The sequence below is a fragment of the Ambystoma mexicanum genome, chromosome 4q (genome assembly GCF_040938575.1).
Source record: "Ambystoma mexicanum isolate Mex_15411 chromosome 4q, UKY_AmexF1_1, whole genome shotgun sequence".
Classification (NCBI taxonomy): Eukaryota; Metazoa; Chordata; class Amphibia; order Caudata; family Ambystomatidae; genus Ambystoma; species Ambystoma mexicanum.
In genome coordinates this window covers 41,867,578-41,890,033 of record NC_090928.1, presented here as the reverse complement: position 1 = coordinate 41,890,033, position 22,456 = coordinate 41,867,578, and the positions used below count along the sequence as shown (strand labels likewise).

General features: G+C 46.7%; 1 protein-coding gene across 12 annotated transcripts in view; it reads left to right on the top strand.

Moving 5' to 3' along the window:
• AFDN (afadin, adherens junction formation factor) overlaps positions 1 to 22,456 on the top strand; it is a 2,107,422-nt gene that overhangs the window by 1,359,864 nt on the left and 725,102 nt on the right. For all 12 annotated transcript variants that reach the window (XM_069607417.1, XM_069607414.1, XM_069607416.1 and 9 more), the window contains one exon: positions 5,387 to 5,585. In XM_069607417.1, coding sequence (XP_069463518.1) covers positions 5,387 to 5,585 — 199 coding nt within the window. The remainder of the gene's footprint in view (positions 1 to 5,386; positions 5,586 to 22,456) is intronic.

The window sequence follows — 22,456 nt, the reverse complement described above, 5'->3', positions numbered from 1 at the left end:
CAAGGGAAGCTTACCTGGTTTCCCTCGGGCGAGGGATCCAAAGCGGTCAATCGAGAACGATGGTGTCTCTTTCTGGATTTCCTCGAGGACGACAAAGATTGACAAGACCTCGACCTGGAATGCTTTGTATGTTTGCTGCGTCTCTTCTATTGGTGACGAGAAACTTCCCTAAAACTCTTGTCTTTGGATGATTTAGCCTACGATGGAGTGGTTGAAGCAGATTTGGGGGAGGGCCTACCCAGTCAGTCACCAATTTTGTGGCAGGTTCCCAAGCACCAAAGACAGACTTGATGCAGATCTGTTATTGACATTTTAGATCTGCAATCAGTACATCTTTTGAATCCCGTTCTTTGGGTAGTCGAAGACGTATTCAACAATTTCCAAGTGTGTAGTAAGGAATGAACGCTGAGGTGAGCGAACCGTTTTTTTGCAAGATGTGCAGATTAATGGAACTGAAGCAATGGACGTAGTGCGTGCCATTTATACCGATGCTGACATCTTATACGAGACGAATGGAGGCCGTCTGGGGACACAATGTCGGCTACGACGACAGACCGCGCCCTCTGCTGTGAAAGGTTTCTGCGCTGCAAGCAGGATATCGGAGTATATCAAAGATGAGGAATGTGTGGGAGGGCATAATCCATTCGAAAGAAGTACTTTGACTAAGGACTGATGAAGGCAAAATAACTGTGACAAATGTGAAGGACAACTGTGATGGAGAAAGACTGCTTCTCAGCACCCTTTATCTTCCCTTTAGCATTGTTTTGTCCTCAAGGTGGCACTCCTACATACCAAAAATAGCAAGATGGGATGCATAAAGTAAGCACGGATGGGTTCACACCAGAGAAAAAATGGGAAGGAACAACATGTAATGTATCCTTACACCAATCCAAAAGCCCAAATACTTATGAATAGCTTTGCAAAGTTGGCTTTACAATATTTAATCCAAAAATAAATAGAGCACTGGCAGACAGGTTCAATCACAACTCACAAAGCTGCACCAACTTTCCAGAGTGGCCGATCCTCTTCATCTAGAAAGCACGAACAAGCACATATACGTTTCAACACAGCACGCTACATCAATGTGCTATGTGACATTTTGGGCATAGCCTTTAGTGCCTTCACTATCAGATTGCAGATAATACGTTATGTTGGATATGTATAAACCATACACATAAGCAATGTGATTTGTGTTTAGTGCCAGTTGTGACGAGATTGGTGATGTGCAGTTAGTTTTCCTCCCCTTTCCCCCTAGATGAATGTGCCTTGAACCCAGAGTCATAATGAAGGCTCCCTGTTTTCCTTTTTTACTCATTTATACACAAATGCAGACTGAAGAGGTTCTTTCCGCTTGGTTCAGATGCTGTCAATCATGCATCGCAGGCCAATCGAATTGCAGACTGGTAGCATGGAAAGTATAAAAGTTGTATAAAAATATATTCAAGTTCTTCAAATTTCTGACAACATATATCTTAAGTAGGCTGCAATCGCAAGAGCAACCCTTTGTTGTTCTGGCAAGAACTGAGCTGACATTTCTTTCCTGTATGGCTGCGTTTGGGTTTTAAAAAAGCCACTATTTTCATTCCACTAAATCCAGAAGAATACTAACGGCAAATGATCTTTATATATGAACACAAGAAATGTGGTCAAATACAAAAAAGGCTGAAAAATAAATATGGAGGAATACAGAAGGAAATGGGTGAAAAACAAATACCACAAACCCCGGAGTTTTACCCATTATATACCCATAATATTGGGATATTGCTGAGTACTTAGGTGTTTCAAGTTGTGCTCACCTAAGACGTGTTTCATAATTGCTAGTCCTTCTTCTTTCTAGATGTCACATTTCTTAAGGGTTGCTTTCAAATGAGATCTTGTGTTTAGTTATTTGTAAATCTGCATTGTTTTAAGAAGGGTACCTACTCCTTCTATTAAAAAAAAAAGAGTGATTATCATCTTAGTTATTTCACACTTTTCCCAGGGACATACATCCCTTAGCAAAGCATTTGTTAGCTAGGTAAGGACCTTTTGGGAGGTTCTTGCTAGATTTCGTTTTCTCTCATTTATAAACATTAAGTTTCCTTTTCACTAATTACCTCCGAAGTGTTTTATCATTATCTTCTAGATCTACTTTTTTCAAAGCCAGGTTCTCTCTCATGTTCTTTCTATTTCTGTGCTAGTTGAGCCATCGTGACCTTTGTTTCTTTTATGATGTCGTTTTTATTTCACTATTACAGATTCTGTGGTATTGAGTTAACCTTACAAGAAACTTTCATCCCTACTCTGAAGGTGGATTGTTAAAATGTTATCTTTTGTGTTTTTTTTTCATGTTGTCAAGCTTTTTTCTTGAGCACAAACTAGCATGCATATATACCCTAATCTGTTTTCCAATGTTCTGTACAAATTCACTGTTGTCCTAGTGGTCTTGGCTCTAATGATGATCTGAAGAACTGCTGCAGGAGTCCTCCTTTTTACCATGATCCAGGCTGGAGTTGCCCCCTGCCCACCACTGGCAAGGACCTGCACCATTCACACTGGCAGGCGCTGCTCACTGCATCTGCCCGGCAACAGGCACACCTGACGGGGATGTGACCATGGTCGAAACAGACAGAACACATGCAAAAAATGGTCTGGATAAAACCATCCAGAACACAACCGCACACTCATTTACTGGTGCAAAGAAGACCTAACAATGATTCTTCTTCATATTGCATTTATTGTACAAACAAAATCTAAACAATGTATTCTCTCAAAAATTGGGATAAAATACTTTCACTAAAAAATTAGCATTTAATTTATTATCCATAGAGTGAACAATCAATCAAGTGGGTTGTAATAATATATTAAAAAGTCCAGAATAATGTGAAAATTGTGTTTGCCACTCATGCCTATTTAACACATTGTGTAGTAATGCACTAGAACCAGTGATTGAGTGATGTTAACAACAAACATAAAAGTTGCAAAATGATACCAGCCCCCAACATCTGGCCGCGCACACAAACCATCACTTTGCCCGCGAAAGCTGGAGCTTTACTCTGGAAAGGGCTTACTATATATGTAAAATTCGGCCCCTCCAGGGCAGTATGGTCAAAAGACAAGATGGCCTAAGGACAGACCTAAATCTTGTGCGCCACGGCCATTAGAGCGTGTAGGGTACTCTATTTGGCATTAAGAGGTGAAAAGTGAAAAATTGCATGATACTCTACAAGAGAAAACACTGTAGAAGTGCCATCTGGCCACCAGCTCATCATGGACACCACATGTAAGTAACCATAAAGTTGCTGAAAGCAATGTTACAGGGACACAGTGTCCCTACCGCAATTCACAGAAGGAGATGGATGCAGGAAACATAAACAAAGGACTTTACCATGGAGAACCAAGTTTAGCAAGGTAAGTGGAGCAAAAAGGCTTCACCTACCTCCAAAAGTCAGTAATGGTTCAAACAATAGTATAAAGAAGCAAAATACTGATGTCTTGTGGATTGGAAGCAGAAAATAATCAAACCTTTCCTAACAGCCACTGTTTTTATAGTTTACTGAAACACCAGCCTAACATGCAGTGACTACCAAAGTCGTAATGGTCTTCCGGAAGGTTCGCCTTGTGTGTGACTAATTCTTCCCTAGCTCACTTATCCTCACGGTTTGGTAGTCATTACTATCAGGGTCGTGCTAAAGTATATGTCAATGTCAGTGTATGCATAGCAGTTTAAACCATATCTGCTAGTAACTCGCATTCATTCTGTGGGCCGGCTCCCAATCCCTGCTTGATAACAGCAGTGCTTTGGGCCCGCCATTTTGTGCACTATGAGGCACAACACTAATGGAGATTTTCCTCCTTGTTCTGTAGCTGCGAGTTGCCAACCTGTTGGTTGGGAAATGATATTGGCCACTGGTGGCATGTGCTGAAGAATGGGAGGTGCATATATTCTGTTATCTTTCTTGGCAAACAGGTTGTATGCCTTGTGAAAGAACTTCATTCCGCGTACTACTGCCCTGATTCTGCTACTCTGGCGGCAGTGTGACCAGTGGGCATAAGAGTACTGTAGGTGAGCAGCCTTTCTCTTTAGTGTGAAACAGTTGTGAAGGGTTGGGGCGTTTCACAGTGCACAGTGTGTTTAATAATGCTTTCTATTGGCAATGGACATGACCCTTTGCATTCCACGTTTGCATCTTAGCCACACGCATTCAGTGGGGAGGGTAGGTGGGAGATTGCATCGTCCAACCCTGGTCCGGTAAGCGTGCAGTGACCCCCCATAACCTGCTAACAGGTCAGTAGAGGCGACCTCTTTCCATTCCCCGCAGGTGTAGGTCTGCCTCCATACCAGTATATCACAGTGCACAGACGGGCGCAGATTTTTGAATTTTGTTTATTTGCATTTATTGATTCATCAAGATATTTATCTCGAATAAACAAGTACATACCTATTGAAATGCGTCCAAATTCCTCCGGGATGGGGGATTCCCACCTGTTTGGCTGTTTTCGGGCTGGAGAAACAGGCCAGGTGGGTGCTCTGTTGATGAAGGGATGAGGTGTTACTTCAGTGATTGGAAAGTGAGCCTAGTGTTGCCACGTGTTGCTTTTTCTTAAAAGAGCCACTGTACTAAGTGTGGGTTTTTCCTTGAGGGCTTTGATTGGCCTTGCTCGGGGAAGGCATTGCTGGGCATATTGTCGGGTCTGAATGGTTGTGGGAGGGTATAGCAGTAAGGGGAAAGGGAGCATGGTTCACCTGCACTACGTTTGTTTTCTTGACCTGGGCGGATCAAGAACTACTAATGTTTATTTTTAAAAAATGGCCATAAGAGAAAAAAAAATTAATACAATGCAGTCAATACATCAAAACAATAAATCCCGCAGGTGTGAAATGAACTGTTTGCGACACTCATTCCCAGTTGATTTTGTGTTCGTCCAGATGATGAGGCACACACCAGGTTCACACCCTTGTACTAAGGGTACACGAGGTAAGCGTTCTACCTTGCAGAGGGCGACCACTGCCTGTGCTTGCAAGGACTGCCTTGCAATTCTGGTCCACTGGCCAAGGACTGCCTACGTCATTGTGTTTCTGTGGGCCAGCGCATGACCCCTGTTGAAGAGCCACCTAATAGTCTCTCGGAAGGCTAAGATAAATCGGATGCATGGGCCTAAAATAGTGCTGCAATGTTTTGGAAAGATGGCCGATATGAGCCATTTATGCAAAGTTAGCAATCAAGTACGGTATGCTTGCACTTCCCTCGCCACAGTAAGTAGCTGAAGATGAAATGTTGTGGTTTCACTAGAGGATAGCGTTCTTGGGATTGTAGGAATTGAAAGGCAGTATGAGGAGGAAGGACAGAAAAAACCTTTTCATGTATGGCAGTCTTCCTCATTTGATCTACTGTTTTAATTCTAGGATTTAATCGAAAGAGTGGTATCCGTGGCCGAAAACACAGCCGATGAACTGGCTCGCAGCGATGGTAGAGAAGTCCAGCTCGAAGAGGATCCGGATCTGCAGCTGCCTTTCCTTCTGCCTGAAGATGGCTACTCGTGTGATGTGGTCAGAAACATTCCTAATGGCTTTCAAGAATTTCTAGAACCACTGTGCCAGAGAGGTTAGTGTTGTAACATGCTGCTGTGCCTGTTCGTTCAATGATGATGCATTTTAGAATTCGGAGCTCTTGGGTATTAAACAAAATAGAACGGGTGTGTGTGGGGTCGCCAATTACTTGATATAAATGTACTAATTACTAAATAACTTTTGTGCTTTTTACCTTTTTTCTAGAAATCATAATTTACATTTTGCTCATATTTTCCAACGTGAATTGACTTTGCACTTCATTTGTGCTCTAGGTTGATGAACCTCCCTCCGTTTGTCAATTGCTCTTTATTGCGATGATCGTTTATTTGTTAAGACTAGTTGAACCGAGTGGTATTAACTTTTGCAACTTCATCAGCAGTAGAATGGCAACACATACCCGTCTGTTATCCTTATGGGTCCATGTTGGCTATTGTAGGATCTTTTCATGCTTCAGGATCTGTGGGGGTGTTGGGAGAGTTTTTACCACATCTGTTAGAACTGATTTTCTATACTTTGGCCTGCTGGGCAGATGTATAGAATGTCAACCTATTTTGCGACGGGGACAACTCTGGGAGCTGCAGCCAAACTAGTTCAAGATAGCAGTGACGAGAGGTCTAGGCTAAGTCCACAATGCGTACACACAATGGGAATCACAAATTACACTTAGACCGTATGTATACAAATACAGTAATTTATTTATAGCCAAATATCACTGTGAAAAATGACTACTAACAGGTAGAAGTATCACACAACTCTAATTATAGATTACATACATACAGTCACTAACGTAGGGCATAATACAAATCAAACTACTGTAAAAGAAAGTACAGATTCGTTTAGGCACTACAGCTCCACAGAATGAACCCTAACTGCAAAAGTCCTTCCCTAAATTGTCTGGGGCCTTATGCCCAAAAGTTCATGAAAAGGTCTGAGAAAGTTTGTGAAGCAGGAAAAAATAACGAAGATGGGGTCTCTGGGGTCCAGTGAATGGTTCCATGGGTTAGAGGACAGTCCATTTTAACGAATAGAAGTGTCCCCAACTTTTGGAAGGCTTACGCGAGCAAGCAGTGGCTAAGCCAAAGTATAGCAAATGTTTTATAAAAGTTACAAAACCTTTAAAGGGAGTTTAGGGGCAGGTAAGAACCACTGTAACTCACTCCTGTACTCCGATTCTGGAAGGTGGTCTGAGGTTGCTTTTCCTGCCGTCAGCCTAAGTCCTTGATTCACAGGGTTTGCAGGTTCGAGCAGATCTCTGGTCGGTGTCTTTCGCTGGTGCAAGGACTCTTGGATGAAGAATGCAGAAAAACACGATGCAGCGCCCCTCTCAGGACTGGACTCGACTCAGGTAAGTGGTTTCGGATGGTAATCACTGCAGCATGGCGATGCAAAGGGACTCGCTTGTCATGTTCAGACTTTCCCTCCTATTTCGGGTTCTCTTGATGCTAGAACCACAAAGTTTCGCTGAGGGTAAGTATTGTGGGACAAGCTTGGGATCCCCCAAGTTCCAAGCCTCAACGTGGAACGGCGACATCAGCAGCACGGTCGCCCAAACTCAGAGCTGGTCAGCCACAGGACGGTCCCGGGACACTTCCAACAGCTTTTCTTTGCAGCGTACCGGGCATATATCAGGAATGGATGTTCCCTCCACTCCACGGGTTGCAGGTCCCTCGCAGGACTGCTGGAGATCAATAGCAAGACAGGCCTCCTCCAGGACAGCAGCAGAAGTTTGTCATCAGGCCTCCTTCGTACGGTTCTCCGGTCTGTTCACGGGTCTCACTGCTGGACAGGAGTCTTGGCTCCTTCATGTTACTCCAGAGTCTCTCTAGAATGGGCGCAGGGGTCCTCAAAGCCAGGTAGGAGCCAAAACTCCCAATAGCAGAACTAGCTCCAAACACACCCCAGCAGTGGTCAGGTCCACTGGTGGGAACACTCATGCATAACACTCAGACACACTGAAACCATTTTGTGGATTGGGACCAGACAGTCCCATCCCACATCCTATGTGTTTGCAGACATAGTTCAAGTCTCTGGCGAGCCTCGTGTTTTGAGTTTGGGTGAAAGTTGTTGCTGACCTGCCAATCCAAGTATAGTATCTGCGCAATACTCAAAGGTAAGAGAACAAATTACGAGATATGGACAGCGTAGATCGCGCCAAACTGAGTCGGTATTCCAGAAAAAGGACACTTTTTTTTTTTAGGTAAAAAGTAATTTTGAAGTTTATTTAAATATATTTCAAATATTGTTCATCTTTGTGCAGACATAGCCCTCCAGGAGCCCGCCAAAAGCCTCTGCTTTTTGGGGCACTTGAAGTCCGCATAAGGATTTTCCAGTTCTCACAGGCCAGGAAGAAGGTTAAAAAACAAGATGGCCAAAGGACAAGCGAAAAACCTTGTGGCATGCCCATGTTTGGTCACTAGCCACAGTTAGTAGCCAAATGCTGTAAACGTGTTAAGGCTACAACGAAAAGCACCAGAAAATGGAGAATAAAGTCACAGCTGCCACCAGCTTGTCCATTTAGCACACCTAGAGTAACCACAAATCCTTTGCTTGTTAGTCTAGGGCAAAAACAAAAGTGTACCCCATTAAACTGCATTGTAAGATGCATTGTACAATGATACGTTACCACCAGTGATAACAAGTTACTAAAAGTAGTAACAAAGTAACTAGACTAAGGGAAACAATGTTTCCCAGTACTGACAGCCTGACGGACATGTCAGGTATCTCATAACAGATGAGCAAAAGACAGTGTAGTGAAGCTTAAGGCTTCACTGCACTGTAAAACGTACAGGTCAGGATAAAAAATAAAAGCCGAAAGTTTGGGGGCCCATACAAATGGAAGGAAAGTAAAGAGAAATCTTTACTAACAACATCCATCAGGCAAAGGCTGTGAAACCATCTTTCTCCAGCATTGGATCTTTCATGGATTCACATGCTTAGAATATTCCCCGTCGTCAGGCTGGGAATCCCCGGTACATTATATAGACCCTTTCCCGTAGGAAAACTTTTTCGACGCTATGCGTCCTATCCACCTCGTTTTGTATCATGCGTGCCCGCGCCGTCAGGACGCCATGATATAAATACAGGACCCGCCCCCGCGCTCCCTCAGATTTCAACCGTCTTTCAAAGTAGTGGGATCCTCGTGGTTACTGCTAGTCATAATTAGGTTGTATTTTCGCTTCGGCGACGTTACATTCTGGAAAAAATATGTCCGGAAAAGCTTTATTTCGTCCTTGTGCGACATGTGGACTCAAAAAAGTCTATGAAGGTGATGCCCACATGGATTGTATCTACTGTCTCCACCCGCACCACACGGCGGATACATGTGAGATATGCCAGGGTTTCTCCCAAAAAACCCTTAAAGACCGAAAAAGAAGGTTGGTCGACTGGCTTAACGACGGAGCGGGTGCCTATCTGGCATCAGAAGTTGGCTCCACGGCCTCCAGGAGCAAGTCGGAACCTCCCTCGAAGAAGGTGCGGCCTGTCGAAAAACGCCCTGCGGACAAGCATACGGAGAAGCATGCTGGGTCTTCCTCATCACACAAAAAGTCCTCCTCCTCCTCATCCTCTAAGACGAAGAGGCAAGCGGCATCAAAATCCTCCTCAGGGGACCATCCTAGGTCTTCCTTGAGTCGAGACTCTTCAGCAGGGAAGTCGGCAACAAAATCAGCTACGAAGTCTAAAGGCTCGGTGCCGGCTACTTGCTCGTCGACCCCGGTGTCGCTGACGATGCCTATTACTATTCAGGCAGCAGCGGTGGGGATTCCTTCGTCGACGGTGACTCAATCTATGGCCTGGCAGCCAGAGGTCTGTGACCCGGCCCCCCCGGAGGTCCTACTGCAGCCAGACACGGCCTTGTCGGTGTCGTCGGTGGACGGAGAATGTGGCATGGTTATGCAGCCGTCGGACTTGGGCTTACGGCCTTCCAATACGTCGACGATGAGTGCGAGTGGGGGTGTGGCCCCTCTATCCTCGACATTGCTGACCCCCCAGACGGTTTTGTCTCTGGATGTGCTTAATACACTTCAGAAGCTCCTGCAGCGTCTGGATACGCAGATCCCTCAGCCTGGCACTTCATCGTTGATATTTTCTGCACCTTCCGTCGACGAGCAAGCTCAAGCAGCTCGCTCGACGACCAGAAGCCCGTCGGCCTCCCAGGCGGTGAAGGATCGTCCTCGAGCGCAGGAGGAGGGTGAGCTATCGGAGTCCGATTCTATACGAGGTGACTCAGGGTCGGACATTTCCCTGTCACCGTCGAGAGACCCAACATGGAATTCGGATGTAGAGGTAGAGTCTACGAGGAGCCAGGCACAACCATCTCCTCCGGATGATTTGGGAGCCTTCCATGCAATGATTGGAAAAGCGTGTTCCGAGTTCGGCTTAATTCCTGAGGAGCAAAAGAAAGACTGTTTTCTTTTTGATCACATGGGTCAAAGGAGGAAATCGGTATTTGCCATCCCAATCCTGGACCACGTGTGGCAAGAAGGCCTCAAGACGATGCGTCATCCGTTCTCAGAACCGGCTATTAAGGGGCGTACTGAGAAAAAGTTTAAAGCTCCGGAGTCCACTCCAAAATGTCTAACATCACAGCCTCTGTCAGACTCTGTGGTATCGGCGGCAGCGGCTAGGAAGGCCAGAGTACAGCAAAAATGTTCAACCCCACCAGAAAGCGAGGCCAGGAGGCAGGACGCCTTTGGGAAAAAGGTGCTCTCAGTCGGCGCCACAACGGTAAGAGCAGCCAACTCCTTGGCGATTGTATCACGATACGATAGGGAGATGTGGCATAAAATAGCCCCTATCCTAGAACATTTGCCGGAAGAACATCGAAAAGCAGCCATGTTGCTAGTACGAGATGGTGAGGAGGCCTCGAACCACGCAATTAATATTGCGGTGGACCTAGCAGAGGCTGGTTTCAAACAAATCAATCATGGCGTAGTACTGCGTCGACAAGCGTGGCTCAAATGTACTACTTTCAGACCTGAAGTCCAGTACAAAGTCCTAGACATGCCATGCGAAGGAGAACATCTGTTTGGAGACAAGGTAGATGAAGCCTTGAAGGGGATGAAAGAAGACACGGATACCGCTAGGTCTCTCGGCGCCCTCCAGACAGGTAGAAGTTTTCGCTCTTTTCGCCCCTTCAGGGGTGCTTCCGGAAACTCCCGCTTTGGAGCCTCTAGGGACCGTGGATTTAACAGGCCCTCATACTCCTCACAAGGTTACAGACGTGCATCCCAGTCGGCACGTAGAGGCAGAGATTATCAAGCCTCCAGAAGACGCGGCTCGGGTCCCTCGTCGACGAAGGACAAGCAAACCAGCAACCAATGACGGCCTTCGGAACGTCCTGGGGGGTCGAGTCTCTCATCATATCGACCAATGGAAATGCATCACCACAGATCGATGGGTTCTGGACACGATTCGCATGGGTCATGCGCTGCAATTCCAAAACAAGCCTCCAAGTCTTCCGCCAGTGTTTTCGGCCCAGCCCCACCTTCGAGTTCTAAGACAAGAGGTGGCGCTTATGCTGCAAAAAGGAGCGGTAGAACGGGTTCCTGTGGCACAGGAAGGACAAGGGGTTTATTCCCGGTTCTTCGTTGTCAAGAAGCCAAATGGAAAATGGAGGCCCATTCTCGACCTGAGGGTACTCAACAAATGGCTAAAGAGCTCAAAATTCAAAATGCTAAAGCTCCAGGAGGTTATCAGGTCAGTGCAACCCATGGATTATCTGTCGTCGCTAGACCTTCAGGACGCATATTTTCATATCCCAATACGTCCACGACACAGGAGATATTTAAGGTTCGTCGTCGGGCGAAAGCATTTTCAGTTCAAGGTCCTCCCGTTCGGTCTCAAGTCCTCCCCCAGGACGTTCACAAAGTGTTTGGCCCCTATAGCGGCCCATTTAAGGAAGGACGGTCACCATGTCTATCCCTATCTAGACGACTGGCTGGTCAGAGGTTCGTCCATGGAACAAACACGAAACAGTCTGGGGGCCACGATGTCCCTCTTACAGGAACTGGGCTTCGCGATAAACTTCAGCAAGTCCTCCGTAGAGCCTTCGAGGACCTTGGTCTTTCTAGGAGCGGAGTTTCATACGCACACAAGCCTTGTAAGACCATCCAGCGAAAGGATACAGAAGCTACAAAGCAAGGCGTCGGAATGGAGATGTGGTACCAGGGTGTCGGTGCGCAAATACATGTCCCTGCTAGGGACCATGTCATCCTGCATTCCGTTGATAAACAACTGCCGTCTGTTTGAGGCCTTGCCAGGAATTTCTAGCGGACCGTTGGGCGCAGAGCCAAGGTCGCTGGTCCGACAGACTGGTCATCGACGAACAACTGGTACAAGCACTCTGTTGGTGGAGAGCTTCTACTCATTTAACGAAAGGAATGCCTCTGGTGGAACCGGAGTTCCAGAAGACGGTGGTGACGGATGCATCGCTGAGCGGATGGGGAGCTCATCTGGATACGTTACAGGTACAAGGCCGGTGGTCGTTACAAGAGTCCTCCCTGCATATCAACCTGCTAGAACTGAGAGCAGTGCGGTGGGCTCTAAAATCTTTTCTTCCTCAATTGAGAGACTCCGTGGTGCGTGTCATGACGGACAACACGACTACAATGTTTTACCTACGGAAACAAGGAGGAACACGTTCCAGGTCCCTGTCGATGGAGGCACAGAAAATCTGGCATTGGGCCCTGCAACACAACATGCTAATCTTGGCGTTCCACCTGCCAGGCGTGAGAAATGTGGAGGCCGATGCCCTCAGCAGGGAAATGAACGAAGTTCACGAATCGGTGCTGAACGACCAGCAACTACAACATGTATTCAAGAAGTGGGGACATCCTTCCATCGATCTGTTCGCGACGAAGGACAACAGGAAATGCCCGCAGTATGCAAGCAGATGGCCTCAGCAGGGCTCACTGGGGGATGCGTTCTCCTTCCCATGGACGAACAAATTTCTGTACGCATTCCCTCCATTTCCTCTTATCCGGAGGACGTTGCAATGGATCCTCAAGTACCCATGTCGGGTGATTCTGGTGGCCCCGTATTGGGCCAGACAGGTGTGGTTTTCAGACCTGCTGCACATGGCGGCGGCGGAGCCAATGAGGTTCAGGAAGATCCCCAACCTTCTGTCTCGACAGGAGGGTATTGTTTGGCATCACGACCCGGACAGCCTCAAGTTGACGGCCTGGCTCCTGACTTCGCCGAATTTGGTCAGCTAACGATTCCGGAGGAGTGTCGTCGTATTCTGCAAGCGGCAAGAGCACCTTCCACAAACACTTCATACTCGTACAAATGGAGGAGTTTCTGTCAGTGGTGTGGGGATCACCCAGGTTTGGTTCCGCAGTCGATTACGCCGGAACAGCTCCTTCTATACTTGCTGTTCTTAGCTCAAAAGGGCTTATCGGTGTCGTCGATAAAAGTACACCTGGCCGCCATCTCCAGGTTTACACGTCAACGACATTCCGCACCATTATTCAGCGACCGCCTAATTAAGCACTTCCTTAAGGGTCTGTTTAGGAGTTTCCCTCCCGAGAAGAGATTTCCTCCGGTGTGGAGCCTCAATCTGGTGTTAGCGTCTCTTATGAAACCTCCTTTTGAACCAATGTCATCATCGTCTCTAAAGTTTTTGTCGTGGAAATTGGCCTTCCTGGTGGCCATCACTTCAGCCAGACGTATTTCGGAAATCCAAGCTCTAATGGTAGACCCACCATACTTAAGATTTTTCAAGAACAAGGTGGTCCTTGCCACTAACCCACAGTTCATACCGAAAGCTCCTTCAGTGTTCCATAAACATTCCTCTATTGTCTTACCTATGTTTTTTCCAGAGCCATGCTCGGGAGCGGAGCGCACGTTACACACATTAGACGTGAAAAGGGCTCTCAAGTTTTATCTGCATCGCACGCAACCTTTCAGGAAAACGAGGCAATTGTTCGTGGCCTATGGTTTGGGTGCTAAAGGCAAAGCTATTTCAAAGCAAGGACTGTCAAGATGGGTATCGTCTACCATTTCGTACTGCCATTCCAAGGCTGGGAAGCCTCTTCTGCGACGCCCAAGAGCTCATTCAACTAGAGCGGCGGCATCGTCAACGGCGCTGTGGTCTGGAGTCCCTCTGGGGGACATCTGCATGGCGGCTACCTGGGCGGCTACACACACTTTTACCCGCCATTACTGCCTGCCACAACAACATTCTCGGATGGGACAGGCGGTGCTTCGACACCTATTCCAATAAGGTACGCCCCGGTTGAGGGGTTAGATCTTGTTGCAATTATGATTGAATATTGTTCGTTTTCTATGTTAACTATTGCTGATGGGTACACGACCATAGGGAACGGGCATTGTGAGGAAAGTATGTGAGTTTGCATGCACGCCTCCTCTTTTCGGGATGGTACTGCTATGTAATCTATTCTAAGCATGTGAATCCATGAAAGATCCAATGCTGGAGAAGGGAATAGTTTCTTACCTGTAACTCCATTTCTCCAGCATTGGTATCTTTCATGGATTCACATGCGCCCGCCTGCCTCCCCTGAGCATGCAAACTCGTTCCCTCACTACTTTGGGGGCCGAAATCGGAGGGAGCGCGGGGGCGGGTCCTGTATTTATATCATGGCGTCCTGACGGCGCGGGCACGCATGATACAAAACGAGGTGGATAGGACGCATAGCGTCGAAAAAGTTTTCCTACGGGAAAGGGTCTATATAATGTACCGGGGATTCCCAGCCTGACGACGGGGAATATTCTAAGCATGTGAATCCATGAAAGATACCAATGCTGGAGAAATGGAGTTACAGGTAAGAAACTATTCCCATCCTAAGTGTACATATTGTCCCACCCAAAAGATAGACCAAACTCTCTTATAGGAAGCAATGAAAGTGTCTCACCACTCCCTTCCCCAAGTTCAGTTCAATGGGGTTCTTACAAAGTCCCTTCAAGGTGCGTGGTATGCACAGTTCAAAGATTTCCCATAATTCTGTTAGGTCTTCCTTGCCTATTTCAATGTCAGTTCAATATGCATCACCGTTCTCTTTAGCATGATTTTATGATTCTATTTATATATTTTTTAAATTTTATTTTTATTTCTGGTTTTCACAGAATAAAACCAACAAACCTTTAATAATACAGTGGCAAGAAAACCCACTTTACACCCCCCACCCTTTGTAGTCCCTCCCACCTCCCCCGACTAACGGACTCTTCTCAAACTCGAAAGGAAAGATTTAATCACCAAACTCTTTGATTGTCATCGGCAGAGTGGAAAAAAAGTGATAAGATCCATATTTGTCAGTGGCCGCCTCCTGCGCCTTTCTTAAGTACATGGCTATTGTCCAGTTTACGCTGTGTTCCCCACGGGGTGGCACCTCCCTGTTATTCCTGTTAGTACAACTTGCATGCCAAAGCCCCTGACCTTGTACCCAAAATCACATTACTTCAATCATTTGAGTATGTAGTCATGAATCCCCTCAACATAGCATGGGTTGCTGCCCTCCCGTGCAATGCTGCGGTGATCCTTTCCATGGAGCCGATATTCAGTGCCACATTGATCCACTCCCTTTTACCTGGAGTCCGGGCACTCCTCCATATCATCACCAGGCAGGCCTGCTCTGCAAGCAGCAGGGACTACGCCAACCCCCCAACTTTGCTCAGTTCCCCCTCGTATTCCTCCATACCAAACACGATCTAGAGGGCTCTCTGGCCCACAGAACCCTGTCAAGTTCCTTAATCCACCCCAGCATTTCCTCCCAAAAGACCTTAACTCGTGGGCATCCCCACCACATGTTCCAGTAATCACCCCTTTCCCTACATAATCGCCAGCACTGTGGACTCACTGTCTGAAACATCTTTGAGAGCCTGACAGGATCATTTTGCCACCTGTGGAGGAGCTTGATGGCATGCAGCTTGTATTGGCATGAAATTGAGGTCTGCGAGGCCCCTCTACACAGTCTCAGCCACAGTCTTGGGTCTATCTCCCTCCAAGTCATTTTCCTATCTCTGTCTCAGCTTTTCAGTGGATCCCTTCCCTGTAATCACCAACTCTCCATCTATGACCGAGATCAAGCCCTTCATTTCCGTACCTTTATCCAAAATCTTTTCGAAGGGAGTGAGGTCCCACTGTATCCTATCTTTCCATTTCCCACTTAAGAGCACTCCTTTCAACTGAAGATATGAGAAGGCCGGCAGGGTACCCAATCCCAACTCCTCCTCCAATTCCGTTATAACGATGAAGGTGCCCCCCTCCTCCACAACTGACCCATCCGTTCTAGACCTGTGTCAAACCACGCCTGAAATCTCTCTGGGTTAAGGATTGCATCCCGTATTTGCGGCGCCCACAGATGGCTCAACAGGGAGGGCCATGTTGTCGCGCTCTGCATTTCAGAGCCCTGTCTGCACAAATCCCATATCGTTCCCAGGATAGGGTGGTTGCGAATTTTGCTTGGGAGCCTGCCCCTAGGTACCCACATCCACTCTCCGACTGAGGCAGGGGACTGGTGGAGATTGTCAAAACCCACCCACTAGTAATCTCTCTGCATTCTGGGGTGCGGGATAAGGAGCCCAACTGCGAGGCTCTGTAGTACAATTTCACCTGTTCCGTTTCCTTTGTCTCTGAGGGATGTTGCACATATGTTCTGGCCTCACCACCGGGCCCCGTGCAGAGTCGCTGGCTTGAGGTGTCGATGGTCTCCCACGGTGGTGCTTCCTCCCTCTCCCCACAAGCGAGTCTGGGAGGAACAAGCAGGGCTCACGCAGGCCTCGACCGCCTCAGGAGACAGTGAGGTCCAAGGGGGGTGTGCGGGCCATGTCGGCCCTACCATCCCATTTTTGCTGATGAGCGGAATGGCCCTGCCTCTGCTGCGGGCCGCCCGGACTTCGTGTCTATTCCGGCAGCTCCCATGGGCTCCTCGCCCCACCCAGCACGCAGGCGAGCGGACGGCAGGGTGAACGAGGGGAACCCTTTCGATCCACTGGACCCAGGAGGGCACTCGTAGTAACCACAACACCGCTCCACTTCCACTGGTAAAGCGGTAGTTGATGTATTCGTCGCTCCCCGCCGGCTCACAGACCAACACATAACACCTTGGCAGGGGCACTTGTCTGGGGTCCCGCGGTCTTAAGAGTTCACACCTGGACCGGGGGGTGCCAAGGGTTCTGACACAACCAGGGGGGTCAGTTCACTTCCTCAGGGGCTTACTGGGGGGGCTTCATCAGTAATTGGGCCTGTTCAGACAGATCAGCTCTCAGGAGCAGTGCATTGCTGTGCCCCCCTGGTGGCCAGTCCAAAATAATTCTAGATTTTAAACTATTTCATAGGTTATAGGAATTCATTGTATGAAACACCCTATGTAATTTTACACATTAGAACGTGTTTTTCTATTTCAAGAGCGCTGTGGGAAAAATGCACTGGGTTTAAAGCAGGGGCCAAGAGGGCTTATTGAGGGCTTATTAAATGCTTACTTCGATCCATTGTGATTGTGATTAACTTGAACTTCACTTCCCAGACTCATTCTGCCCAACGCACCAGCAACGCATCACCTGGGGGCACGGCCTGTTTTTGGCCAGGTGCAGCAGTTGGCAGTGCATGCTGCTGGTTTTCCTGCTTTTGGGCAAAGAGAATCGCTCCCATCACGTTACTTGGTAGGTGCATTTTGTGGGAATAGAATATTTTGAAGTACGATGGAAGCACAAAGGGCTAAGGGATATGATGGTGCCTTTTTGAACAAGTTCAATAATGAGCAAGGACATATTACAATTCGGGCACTAAACAAATTGCGTGAGCTATGGATAGCCAGACATAAAGTGATGATTCAATGCGGTGGAGGAGTAACGGATAAGTCTGGTATTATAGCTGTTAGGAAAGATTCCCATTTATGTGAAGTTTTCCCACCAGTTGTGTAACCCCCCAATTATTTTCTGCTATTTAACACCATAGTCTGACTTTGCCAATGGAGCACAACCTTCAGCTGCACTCCCCTGGGCTTTTCGCTCACTTTGTAATGGGGAAACTGACATGTCCTTAAAGACTTTGTTTCCCTTAGTCCTTGTGAATGCTGCAACTTTTCTGCAACATGTTACAAGTGCACCTTACAGTACAGTGCACTTGGGTCCTCCTGTCATTTCCCAGGGCCCTAGACACCCTCAGAGGATTTTTTAGGAGATGTGCAGTTGTGCATTGGACAGTGCTGGTGGCAGCTTATCTTTTCATATATTCGTAACACTTTTCTGCCATGCAAACCGCATTTACCGCGTTTGGCACGGAAAGGTGGCCTTGCTCCAAAATGGCCATGCCACAAGGTTCTTTATCCTGTCCTTTGGCCATCTTGCCCCTTCACCTTCGCCAGCTCGAGCCGGATCCGGATCTGTCCTTTTTTGGGCTTGCATACTCCTGCGAAACGCCAAGTTTTTGCAGTCTTCTGCATTCCTTGAGTGTGTGCTTCCAGGATGTGGGTTGGACTGTCTGGTTCCAATACACATCCTGGGTGCCAGAGAGTCTGGTGTGCTGTGCATGATTGGGACCACTGTGGTCCATGATTGGTCCATGCATGGTGTGCCTGAATGTGAGCAGATCTCCCATTGGGTCTTCTTAGGTTTGGCACAAAGGAGATTATGGATAAGAGAAGGCTCCAAACACCCATACCAGGTCGATCTCTTGAGTTCTCACTGAACGAAGGATAGAATCCAAGTATCCTGAAACTAAGAAGCCGAGTCGAGGAACCGCCGGTGACCTGCTGGAATGTTTGGCACCCTGAGCCCGCTGTTGTTCCGCTGGACCCTTCTTAATCTTATCGAACTAGAAGGTCTGGGAAGACGCTTCGACCCATTTGAATAGTGGGCCCAACTATTCTCTGCACCTTCATCAAACCCTGCAAGTAAGTCTTCTTGGAAGTGTCCATGTGCCAACCAGTGGGCTGACCAGCTTACACAGGACCTTTGCTCTGACACCGCTGCCGTTTCATGGAGACCCCTGAAACTTGGTACATCGCAAGCTCTGTGTTCACGGCACTCTCACACCGAATTTCGTACAATTGGCATTCCCAGGTCTGAAGGAAAGAGAGAGCGCCCGAACCGGAGTACACATCGTTACTGTGTCGCCCCGCTGTGGTGATGAACTTTGCAGGTGTCTTGCTGCAGTCCCCCCGTTTGCCCTGAAGCCTGCTACAGTGAAACTGGCCTGATCCATCCACCAGGAGCAGTGAAATCGCCTCTGTTCCGTTTAGGAATTATCGTTGTAACGTCGCAGCTGAAAGCCGCAGAGCCGCACAATTGCTACATTTGAACCTGCAACCGAAGTGGACTCGACTGCCGAAGTTTGGGCCAGAGCGCGCCGGGGGTCGGTGAGTACTTGCAACCCTTACCGGTGGCCCCTAGCACATCCATCCATTTTTACGCATTAGTGGCCCCTGAAGCCCCTTAAGCCCCTCTCCTTTCCATAGATAGCCTGAGCTATCAAATTACTCCCAACTCCTGGAACCTGTTCTGCCCTCTTGGGGAAACCCTTCACGAATAGTGGGAACTTATTCTGCATCACTTCACCCACCTTCCTGAGTTGCTACAGACCCTGCAAGAGATCCTGTTTTCGCCCAACTGCACTTCCGCGTGCAACAGGATCGCAAGTACATTTGATCAATAGGCTCCCCTCTTCCTAGGGACTGGACTGCCTTTCAGCTAGGATTGTAATTACTGCAGAATTGCCTAAAGACTCTCTGCACTGCCTGCTTCCTTTCCTTTTCAGGTTGTGGACCCATTTTGTGCATTAACCCTTTAGGCCTCTTGGTCTTGTATATATGTATTTTAGTAGGAGTGTGTTGGTTTAAAAGTATTGCTGTTGATAACTACTGTGCTGAAACTCAGAAAGGCCTTGAATACATGTATTTGTATTTTTGATAAATATGCATCTGACTGGGAATGATTTGTAAGTGTCCTTTGCTCTGTGTGCTCATTGAGGTCCTTCAGTCACCCTCACCACTCCTGACACCTAATCTTGACTGTCGCCAATGCTACCCTGATTGGTCTGACTTGTCCAGATGATTATCCTGTTCCAGGAAACTAGGCTGGCCTTCTGAAAATCGGCCCACCAGGTCAGTGTTCAGAAATCCATGTTAACAGTAGCAGCATTAATTAACTCCTGCACCGCTATGGCCCATGCAGTAGAAGTGGCAGAGCTTATTGGGCTGTATAGTCTTGATACGTTTCTGCTGACCGAAACATGGTTCTCGGATGGATACCAGATGTACTTTTTCATCTACTGGTCCCTAAAGACTACCATATTCAGTTTATTAAATGGATTGGGAAAGGGGGGGGGGGACATAGCACTGATTTATAGATCTTCTTTGGAAGTCTCCCACTTTGAAGAGTTTGAATGGGCCGATGGATCCCAGGTGGGGAGGTCTCTGTTCAGTTCTACCCTAACGGTGCAGTGAAAGTTATCCTGGGCTATAGACCCCCAGGTTTTACAGCTAGTTTTCTGGAACACCTGGATACTTTTCTTACGTTATCCGGGAGCAAATACAAGGACATTCTATGCATAGGAGATTGGAATATTTGGATGGATAATACCCAACATGCAGATTCGAGAGAGTTGAGTGAAATAATTGGGAACCATGGGTTAATGTCCTTGACCATGGATCCCTCACATGTCAAAAGCCATTGTTTGGACATAGTATTGGCATGGGGTGACTGCACAGTAATGAGGGGAACAGTCCCTATTCGCTGGTCCGATCACTTTGTTCATTTTTTGACTTTGTTACTACAGTAACAAGAAAAGAGAAGGGGAAGGGTGGACCATTGGTGCTTACCCGAAAAATTAACAGCCTGGCCAATATTCCAGGAGATGAGGTAAGCCAAAAATGTGCTAATATTGATTGTACTTTAGCGAATGAGGAATGTTTCACCCTGATTGCTGCAATTTTGGATTCTATTTGTTCCAAATATGCCCTGCTAAAACCCAATCTAAATCTTGGTTTAACCTTATCCCCCCTCAGGAAGAAGGCTCGCCAAACAGATAAAAAGTGGAGAGAATCTAAATCGCTGGAAAATACTAAGAATGCAAAATCTGCACTAAAAAGTATACACAAGCTCTTTTTAGAGCTTAGAAACATTTCCCTCACCGAATTAGCAATGCTGGAAATCAGCCAAGAGAACTCTTTGCAGTAGTCACTAGATTCTGGAAATCAGGCTGCATTGCATCATCAGCTGAGCCCTCGCTACACCAGGCAAATGGGTTCAATGCTTTTTTTTTTAAAGAAAAAATTGAAAACATACAAGAAAATATCAAGGCAAAGACCGAGGATACATCACATACGGAAAATTGAGTTAAGTTTGAGCGCTCAATTAGAGGCAGTGGTAGTTAAGAGTCATACTGAATATGGGAGGTTTGACTTTCAACCAGTGACAGAGGAGTATGTTCAGTCCTTGATATTAAAGCTTAAACCTTCTAACAATTCTATGTATACGCTGCCTGCATGCTCGGCCAGAAATATGGTGAAAAACATTGTTCCCTTTATTACTACATCTGTTCACAAATCACTGGCTGAGGGGATGGTACCCAAGGAATTTAAAAAGTTTATTATCACCCCCCACTGCAAACATTTCTTGATTTGTTGAGAGAAGGAGGCATTGCTTGACGGGTGTCAGTCATAGTTTCGGCCCACGAATGGGACAGAAACAGCCCTGCTAACTGTATGATGAGTTGTTAGAGGTTGCGTACAAAGGAGAACTTGCTCTCTTTGAAATGTTAGATTTGTCTGCAGCCTTTGACACAGCCAAGCACAGTATTACACTAGAGCGCCTATCAATGCCTGTCAATTTCTCTGACTAGTCCCTGAAATGGTTTTCATCCTTTCTTGAGGATAGATACCAACAGGTGAAATCTAGGGGCTATATATCAGACCCTATCACAATGGGCTGTGGAGTGCCACCAGGGTCATTCATCACTTTCCCCCTTGCTGTTTAATTTATACATGCAGCCAGTGTTGAATATCTTCAAATGTCATGGCGTGAGTTATCACTCTTAAGCAGATGATACTCAAATATACATAAAGATTGACCATTTTGAGGAGGCTTTTGCAAAAGTGAACCAGTGTCTGGAGGATATAAATAGATAGATGGCCAGAAAACAACTTCAGCTGAACGCAGCAAAAACAGAATTTGATTCTGTTTGGACCAGAGAAGCTGGTAGTAGCTGCAAGAGAATCCTTTGCCCCATGCATTCTTGGGAAGAAACTTCAATTCTCTACCAAGATTAAGAACCTAGAATGCATGTGGCAGAAGAATTTGGTTAGTGAGGCACAGGTAGGGGCAAAGGTTCAATCAGTTAAATTATTCATTACGGATTTTACGACGAGTGATTCCATACATTCCCAAAGAAGACCATGCAGTAGTGGTTGGAGCTATGACCAACACTCATCTAGACTACTGTAATAGTCTTTTGATGGGTGTTCCAGCCAAACTATATAGGCTCCAGAAGGCCCAAAATTCAGCAGTTGGATTGATCGGCAGTCTGAGGAAAACAGAGCATGTTTCACCCTTACCGAGGCCACTTCACTGGCTAAAAAAGGAATTCAATATGATAAATTATAGGTTACTCAATTTAATTAGATTTTTAAGTGCTTAAAAGGATTTGCCCCAGATTATCTAAGCAAAAAAAAGTCTTCCTCTATAACCCAGCGAGGACACTCGAATCAAGCAATCACTATTGCTAAGCAACCCCCTGTCAACATTTGTTACCAGAGGTGACAGGAGTTTTGTAGTCTCTGGACCTAAATTGTGAAACAGTATACCACAAAAGATCAGGGAATGTCAGACCCTTATTCAGTTCAAGAAGGCCATGAAAACTTTTCAATTTCAGTAATCATTTTTCTATTGACAACTCAAAAGGGACACAGCAATAAATTAACTACTGAGTGACTTTCTGTATCCCTATTC